The 9,227-nt window shown below is 38.5% G+C and overlaps 2 protein-coding genes across 2 annotated transcripts; one reads left to right on the forward strand and one right to left on the reverse strand.

The window, feature by feature from the left end:
• The first annotated feature begins 1,446 nt into the window (after positions 1-1,446).
• LOC131646606 (ubiquitin carboxyl-terminal hydrolase 20-like) lies at positions 1,447-5,396 on the forward strand. Its single transcript, XM_058916604.1, has 8 exons — positions 1,447-2,239; positions 2,418-2,532; positions 2,749-2,856; positions 3,116-3,282; positions 3,383-3,712; positions 3,790-3,912; positions 4,217-4,781; positions 4,869-5,396. The coding sequence occupies exons 1-8, from the start codon at positions 1,817-1,819 to the stop codon at positions 5,186-5,188; spliced, it is 2,151 nt and encodes a 716-aa protein (XP_058772587.1). The 5' UTR covers positions 1,447-1,816; the 3' UTR covers positions 5,189-5,396.
• Positions 5,397-7,040: 1,644 nt separating this feature from the next.
• On the reverse strand, positions 7,041-8,727 carry LOC131646607 (glycine-rich cell wall structural protein 1.8-like). Its single transcript, XM_058916605.1, has one exon. The coding sequence runs from the start codon at positions 8,455-8,457 to the stop codon at positions 7,222-7,224; it is 1,236 nt and encodes a 411-aa protein (XP_058772588.1). The 5' UTR covers positions 8,458-8,727; the 3' UTR covers positions 7,041-7,221.
• Between the last annotated feature and the right edge of the window lie 500 nt (positions 8,728-9,227).

Raw genomic sequence — 9,227 nt, forward strand, 5'->3', positions numbered from 1 at the left:
TCGACAGTATATCCGCTTCTTGTTCGAGTTGAGAGTTCGTGGGTTTTTCTTGAACAAAACCTTAGGGTATTGTTCTCCAAGATCAAGTGTGATTTGGGGGGGTTTGACGATTGCTTCGCTTCACAAATATTCAGTCGTGCTTAAGGATTTGAGGGAAAGGTATTTCACTCAACAAGCTAGCAACAACCGGAGGATAGAGAAGGAAGAATCAAGGTCGAAGTCTTGAGATTGAATCAGTCGAGCAGAGGGTTTGAGAATCGATTTGGATTTTCAACAAGGTAGCTATAATCAGAGGTTCAACAAAGATCGTCAACAATCACTTGGTCATCTCAAATCAAGGGGAGAGAAGATTTTAATTTCAATTTTACTGCATAATTGTAGTTGGTGATTGGTAACTTCTTCTCTTGTGAACAATTTGTATTTAATACAATTTATCCTAATTCTATTTGGAATTGGGGGCAGACGTACCCTACGCGAGGACGACAAGGGAAACTGCCTAAACAAATCTCTTGTTCTTTTTCGTTATTGCAATTTACTTTCATTTTGTGCGTGGCAATTTTTGTGTATTTGTGTAGTGTTGAAAGTCGGTGACAATTCGCTCCCCAAGTGTTTGACAAAATAGCAAACACAAACCATTGCTACTATTTCTAACAAACAGTTAATTGTGAGTAATTACGATTATTGTGTTGTGTGACTAGTTGATAATTTTGTCAAGTGCTATATTCAATTTCATTGCTTTTTCATTGGTCTACATATATCCGGCTTCCAATAACTAAGGTCATTCTAGACGATATTTTTCTTTTCGGGGCACTAAAGTTTTAAATTTCAAAGTGTTTATTGAAAATAAGGGATCTATTCACCCCCTCTTGATCCACCTTATCGTCTAACACTCGGCCTAAAGGATAGGAGAAGGTGCTCGCCGGGTGCGCTTGCCCGCGACACCATGGAGATCCTGCTCGATCTATAGCGCTGTCTGAGGTGCCTGTGGATGTGTCGGGTCAGACGTAGTGTAGCTTACGCTCGACGTACAGGTAGAGTCGAAGTCCCTCGAGACGAGGAACTAGGCTGAGCCTAACCTTGGACTACGAAGGGTTTGGGCCTTTCATCATGATTGGGCCAAGTGGCGGCCCAATCCAAAACAAAAACAATAAAAAATATCTTTAAAAAATATTAAACAATTTTATAAAATTTCTATTTAAAATACTAAATTAATATTTTTACCTTATATCAAAAATATCCTAATTTATTCAAAATCTTCTCCGCCAAGATAAATCACAACTGTCACTTACCATAAAAAATTAGAATATAAAAGCAAAATTACTAATGATATTCCAAATACACTTAATTCCCTATTTTATCAATAAAACAATGAATAAAAAAATTAAATGAAACCCTTATATAAATCGCCCTAGACACATTCATTAGTATCGAAGAAAACAAATTAATAACAGTGTCCATTAGAGAGGTTACACAGAGAGGTATTTGGAGAGAGAAAGAGAAAGAGCGCGCGTCGTTTTCGTTTTTCTCGAGTTTTTATTTTGGTGCCAAATCATTTGGATTTTCCCTCTTCTTTCAAATTTTTCTCTTCACTTTTAAACTTTTTCATCTTCCCTCTTCTTTTTCGTCTTCACAAAACCCTTTTCCCGAAACCAATTTCGCTATTTTTCTTCTCATAATTTTAAAACTAATTTTTCTCTCAAAAATCTCGCGTCTTCGAAACTCAACGATTTCCGTTCTCTGATTTAAGCCGTTTATTTTTTTAGGTTTTTTCTACCGTTGTTTTAAACCCTAATTTGAAACTTCCATTCAAACTTCAATGTCTTGCTCAAGTTCTCCTTCTAGAGCGAGTTCACTTTCGGAATCACTCGAAGTCGATCGAGTGAATCCTATGTTGACTGATCTTGGCGGAGGTTCCGTTCGGTCCCGTGTTCCGGTTAACTCTTCTGATGAACAGGCAACGCAAGACAAAATTATGGCGGCACTTTTCAATATCCTACCCGAGGAGGAGGATCTTGATCAGCCAGCCTCTTATGAGATATACAACGGCGATTCGGAATTTATTTTGCCGGAGGACTTGGATCCTGACTGTCAACCTCTCAATTCGGCCTCGCCTGCTGATGATTTGCTGCCGGAACCATGGTTTTCCGAGGATGCTCTCGATGATAGCTGGTCGTATGATGATGAACCGTCAAAGGATGACGTTTATGACTCTGATTCTAAAGCTGCACCGTCGATGATTGTACGTGTTTCCTTCATTGATTTTCATTTATTTAGATCTGGCTTATTACTCAATTGTAGAATAATTGAATTTAACTGTGTTTTTGTTGTTTACTTTCATGTGTCAGACACCAGACATACCTCCATATGTTTTATGTTTTTGTTTTTGAATTTTTGTTGATGATTTATCTGTTTAACAGGGAGCTGGGCTGGCCAACCTTGGGAACACTTGCTTTCTGAACTCGATTACGCAATGCTTCACGCATACAGTGCCTCTAGTTGAGGGTCTTCTTTCGTGCAACCATTCTACTGATGGTGGGTTGCCCTTGTTTGAATTTAATAGCATCGTTCATATTATTAATTTTAGGTTTAGATTGATGGGTAAAAAAATTTAAAAGCGTGTTATTATGCGATGGGGTTATATGATTCTGGGGGGGTTAAATGTTAATAACATTAATTGTTTTCATGATTAAAACATATATATGTTATGTTATTTTCCTTGAAGATTTTAACCTAGATTGGGAATTTCAGGTCATAATGGGTACTGCGTCATTTGTGCTTTCCGCTACCAGATGCAACATTCCTTGCAGTCTACTGGAACTGTTATCTCACCTGTGATACTTGTGGATAATTTGAAGCGTATCCTTATATTCATTGTTTTTTTTATGTCTTTCGGTAGGCCTGTGACCAATCTTTTGAATGGAAGGATTAATAATTCTGACATCAATTAATTCGTAAAAATTTGTAAAAATTTGAAGTGATTGTTATACTATTGGTCTGTGAAATAGAACCTTTAATTTTTTTTGCAAGGCAAAAAGAAAATAGAACCTTTAATTAATACTGTAGAAGGTTAGTTTCTTTTATACTTTTTGTTGTTGTGTTCCATGACCTGTATCAGATTTTTCTTCTATGTTTAGAAGACATCAACAAGAGGATGCACACGAATTTATGCAGTGTGCATTGGATAAACTCGATTCATGTTTTTTAAGCTTGAAGAAGAATGATCCAAGTTTTGAGGGTGAGAATATTGTGAACAAAGTTTTTGGAGGAAGTCTGGTCAGCAAGGTATAACTGAGAAACACATTGTTAAATAATTGTCCGTCTCCCTTTGATTTTGAATGGTATGTTTGCTAATGGTTATATTTTCCTTGTCTTTATGTTTCAGCTCCGATGTTGTACCTGTGGCCGCTCCTCTGACACTAAGGAACCATTGATTGACTTGAGTTTAGAAATAGACAATGTAGATTCTTTGTCAAGTGCTTTAGAATCTTTCACTATGGTGGAAAACATTGATGAAAAGCTTAAATGTGAGGGCTGCAATGAAGAAGTTTCTATGGAGAAACAGCTTATGTTGAATCAGACCCCTTCTATTGCTGCATTTCATTTAAAGAGGTTTAAGACAGATGGGATTTTTGTTGAAAAGATTGACAAGCATATCGATTTCCCTTTGGAGCTGGACTTGCAGCCTTACACCATTTTGAATGAAAACAATAATGTGAGTTTTGTTTTTATTTCCCTACATACATTTCTCTTGTGAAAATTCTTTGTTTTGACTCATTTTTATGTTGACAGGTACCATTGAAATATGATCTATATGCAGTTGTTGTGCATATTGGATATTCATCTAACTCGGGGCATTATTTCTGCTTTGTTCGCACTGCTCCAGACACATGGCATAAGTTGGATGATTCAAAGGTAGCATCTGCTAAACTTGTTCCACTTAATGAGATTTAGTTGTTTTTACAAATATGTTTAATTCTAAAGGTTGATGTTGTCTTCGTGGTGCATTCTTTATATGTTGTTTCTTCAAGATTTTTCCCTAGGATCCTAGTCTTTCCATAGCTTGAAAATATTCACTTATGATTTGTTGCAAGTTTCATATTTTTTGTTCATGATTTGGTCTCCTTTGCATACAGATTGTGCCTATTTAATAATTGTATTGGCTAGTTGTCATTCTTTTATATTTTTATTTAACACGTAGTATCTTGAAATTATTCAGGTTACCAAGGTATCAGAAAAGACTGTGCTGTCTCAGGAAGCATACATATTGTTTTATGCACAGCAAAATACTCCTTGGTTTTCAGAGTTTGCAGAATCTACAATTCCATCCCTGGATTTTAGTACGATGAATACATCTCCCAAGTCTGTTTTAGACATCACTGATGGCCAGGATAAGTCATCTCCTGTTTCAAATGAAAATGTTGAAGTGAATGAGGCTGAGGACTCCAAAAATTTTTCTGAAAAGAAGTTGGATTATTCTAGTCGGCAATGTCGTGAGTTGCTTAAAATTGATGACATCGTTGATGCTTCTCCTCGCCGTGAACAAATTCCTGCTGGACCATCAAATCAGAAAACTCTTAATGTGAAAAGATTGGAAGATATCACCTCCAAAGCACTGCCTCTGAATAGTGTCAGCTTGACTAGTACTGCAAAGGCTGGTGGGAGTTCATATGTTGATAAAAGTGCTCATAAAAACAAATCTAGTCAGAGTGTTCTAGATTTGGAAGAGGATGATATTTTCAATTCTATTACTCCTCCCAACACACCCCCTTCTCAGACTCCAGGTAATTGGATACACTTTTTCTGATAGTCTTTTCACTTGTTAACCTAATGATTTACTTTGTTTGATAACCTTGAGTTGAATTTGTCAGGTAAGAGTTTCCAGATCTCACGCGATCACGTGAAGACAGAGAATCAAGGGAGCAGTAAAAAATCATCATCAAGTAAGTCAAATAAGTCATCCAATAGTCCTGGAAAAAAAGAGGCTATCTCTTATCTTAGGAAGATGCCTGGTTCAAGGAGAGGTGTATTTATGGGCTTACTTAATGCTAGTCAAAACAAGACTTCCCCAGATAACAAGAGAAAACACACTGATTCATCGCTGTCTGACAAAGGAAACAACAGCGCTCGCAAGAAATCAAGCCATGCTTCTGATGGCGGCTACTCTGCGGCAGCTAGAGTTTCACAATAAATAGTCCTTGGCTTTAGGCATTATGTACTTGATTTTTTTTAGTGAAAAATACCTTTATCTGTGGTCTTATTGCTAAAAGTTGTCAACACCTTTGCCAAATTGTATAGTCACTACACAACAACCCTTGTTCCTATTCTGCAAAGAACATATACATAATGTAATTGTGGACAAGGATGTTTTGGTATATTAGAAATGACAGCATTGATGATGAGTAATAGTACTAAAACAATTTAAGGCATATTCCATCCCAACTTCAAATAATATGGTTAAATTTTTAATACAATAGTTTATTACCAGGCCAAATTTTTGCTTATTTGCATCTTGGTACACAACCTTCGGTGGAGTTTGGTGTTTAAGTTTCTAGTTAATATAATACCAATTAGCTTGACATTAATGATACTGTCAAGATTGAACCTTGATTATATCTGAGGGCAAGAATTTTCTATGTAATCATTCTTTAATAAATACAACATTTAAGACATCAATTACTAAGCAAGCTCTTGATCATGTCAAGCACTTTGTCTGTATTGTATTATGAGCAGTGAAGGTTTGAGTTCTATAAAAGGAATTGTATGCCTACAATAAATCCCTTTCCCTATTCATTCTTTTATTGATAGTCGATAAATTACTTATTATCATCTGCACTTGAATTACTTCTGAGCTATAGTTTCTATATTCTTACCATACAATGTTGAAGCTTCTTGCATGGGACAAGAAGTCACATGAGAATGATCTCCCTGATCATGACTTTACTAGTACAGAAAACACCAACAAACATGTTGTGGTTGTGATGGATGGAATGACAGAGTTCACCACAGAGCCTCTTCAATGGGCTCTTGACAATGTTGTCACCGTAGAGTGCGCCGTCACACTTGTTGGGGTCATGCCATGGCTCAACATTCCCTGTGAGTGTAATTAATTTAGTTATCTTATTAAACATAATTTGTTTCACAAAATATCTATTCTATGGTTATGAAGATTACATTCTGATAGAAGTAACACTTGCATTAACTCCTTTTCCCTAATACTAAATACCCCGTGCATGAAAGTGAAACTATGTAATTACTTTTTGTAGTGTCTTCGAAAACGAGAAACGATTTTTGGATGGTGGAGATGGAAGATCCACCACTAGTGAAAGAGAAAAATGAGTGCAGAAAGGATAAGTATCTAAAGTGTCATGCAGTCATAGATCTTTGCAGAAAATACGGGGTATTAAATAAATTTACCACTTTAGAATCATATTTCGAAACAAACTTACCATTTACAAATCATATCACATTATGAAGTAATCTTGATTATTATTTCAATTCAGGTTGTGCCACAGAAGAAAATCGTAATGGGTTATCCTCTGCGAATGCTGGTTGTGGAACAACTTGTCACTCTTTGTCCAACATGGGTGTTGTTTGATAGGTACATTCATTAGATGATTAATTGTTCGAACTTATGTTTGGTATTTATTGAATTGAAGTGAAATCAGTGTTAGTTATTTCATGTTGTGTAATTAATGTGAGGAAATGGTATTTAAAACAGATCTCATAGAAGGAACCGAGAATTTTATGCTGAAAAAATTCCATGCAACATTTTAATGATGAATGAAGATGGAAGGATTGATATGATCAAAAGCAAACCGACGATGATTCATAACGATGACAGCTGCTCTAGAGAGTTTTCGATGTCTTCGTCTGCAACACCTCAGTTGACAGTTTCTGAGGAATCAAGGCAAGACATTAAGTAGAGACATGCATGACAAAAACAACAATCTATTTGGAACTTTTAATAAAGTCATGTTTGTAACTTAGATGTTACCACTTCTTTTATAGAAAGTATAATACTAAGAAATGCAGGCCAAAAGTTCAGAATAGTTTCATAATATTACAATTAATAATTGTAGAAATATTTTTGTTACATATGAATCATGAGATGATAATCTCGCTCTTGTAATATAAATATGAATTATGAATATGATTTTATTAATAATAACATATAGTACTTATTCTTGATGCATCAAAGGGGACACTTTGATATTTTAGTTCTTAGGGTGAATAGCCACCATGTGCACCACCTTCTCCATATCCAGCTCCGCCACCATGGCCGCCTCCTCCAGCGCCACCATATGCTCCACCTCCTGCCCCTCCACCTGCTCCGCCTCCACCTCCATATCCACCTCCATGCGCCCCTCCAGCACCATAGCCCGCTCCGCCTCCACCTCCACTTCCACCGCCTGCTCCATAACCAATGCCATGCTCTCCACCAGCTCCATAGCCTCCGCCAGAACCACCTCCTTCACCACCGCCGTAACCAGCACCATGCTCTGCCCCACCACCATAACCTCCTCCGGCTCCACCTCCTTCACCACCTCCGTGACCAGAAGCACCATGCTCTCCTCCCCCACCATAACCTCCTCCAGCACCACCTCCTTCACCTCCTCCGTAGCCAGAAGCACCATGCTCTCCCCCACCACCATAACCTCCCCCGGCTCCACCTCCTTCACCACCTCCATAGCCTGATGCACCATGCTCTCCCCCACCACTATAACCTCCTCCGGCACCACCTCCTGCACCACCTCCATGTCCAGAAGCGCCATGCTCTCCTCCACCACCATAACCTCCTCCAGCTCCTCCTCCTTCACCACCTCCGTATCCAGAAGCACCACCATGCTCTCCTCCACCCCCATAACTTCCTCCAGCTCCTCCTCCTTCACCACCTCCGTATCCAGAAGCACCACCATGCTCTCCCCCACCGCCATAGCCTCCACCAGCTCCACCTCCTTGACCACCACCATAACTACCACCATGCTCTACTCCTGCACCACTTCCACCTCCTCCTCCAATGCCGTATCCACCTCCTTGAGCTCCTCCTGCACCATACCCACCTCCACCTCCACCGCCACTTCCACCACCTCCTCCATATGCTACACCATGTTCTCCACCACCACCAGCTCCACCTCCACCTCCTGCACCTCCACCATAACCTCCACCATGCTCTCCTCCATTACCATAACCTCCACCACCACCATTCCCACCCCCTCCACCATATCCAACTCCATGCTCGCCTCCATATCCAGCTCCTCCTCCACCACTACCTCCACTTCCTCCTCCATATCCACCACTACCACCAGATCCTCCTCCACCGCCTCCACCAACAATGCCATGGCCTAAACCATAACCACCTCCAGCCTCAAAAGTAAGCAGACCCCTTCTAGCAGAACACACGCCTAAAGCCAACAACACTAAGAAAACAGCAACGGGAACTCTTTGTATATAAGCCATATTAAGATAGAACTTTGAAGACGAATTATATTCGAACAAGTTTGAAGGGTATTTATAGTGATCGCCAAGACGTGTTCAAAGCAAAGAGTGGTTGAAGCACATGGCTAGTGAAAATGGATGTCCCTACAACGTGGCCCATTATGCAAACACACAAAGATATACACATACACAGCAAAAGCGCAGTGATACTATAAGATATTGTACTCTCACTCTCACACTTGAGTAGAGATATTGTGTGCTTTGGCTGTCTTCCACATCCAAGCATGCAAATGCAATATCCCTAGAAAGTCTAAAGCATTTTAACAACTTTATACCTAAAACCTAATTTACTACATTCTATCTGTCGCTATAACCTACCGACTGCGCCTCACCACTTTGCTATGTCTTCCATTCTTTCTTGCTAATATTGTATTTTTCTTTTGCCCACTAACTTCTTATCTTTCCACCAATGGAACTTGTTTCTTTTGCGCATGGTTAAATATTTGGAAGAGTAGTTAAATGGATTATCTTATAGTAAAAAAGTTATCTGAGTCTCTTTTGAAAACCATAGCAGATAAAAACTGAAAAATAACATTATACACGATGAAAAATATATGGAGAAGAAGATCATATTTTGTTGTTGTTTGCTGGGTGTTTTGTTTTAAATGTAGAAAATTTATGATTGTCAAAACATAAAAAAATCTAATGCTTTTGGATCTTTGCCGGTGCCTTTTTTTTTTTTTTTTAAATTTTTTATTTCCTAATGTTAAATTCAGTGAAGATGAGAAGTT

This window comes from Vicia villosa, linkage group LG2 (assembly GCF_029867415.1).
Source record: "Vicia villosa cultivar HV-30 ecotype Madison, WI linkage group LG2, Vvil1.0, whole genome shotgun sequence".
NCBI lineage: Eukaryota > Viridiplantae > Streptophyta > Magnoliopsida > Fabales > Fabaceae > Vicia > Vicia villosa.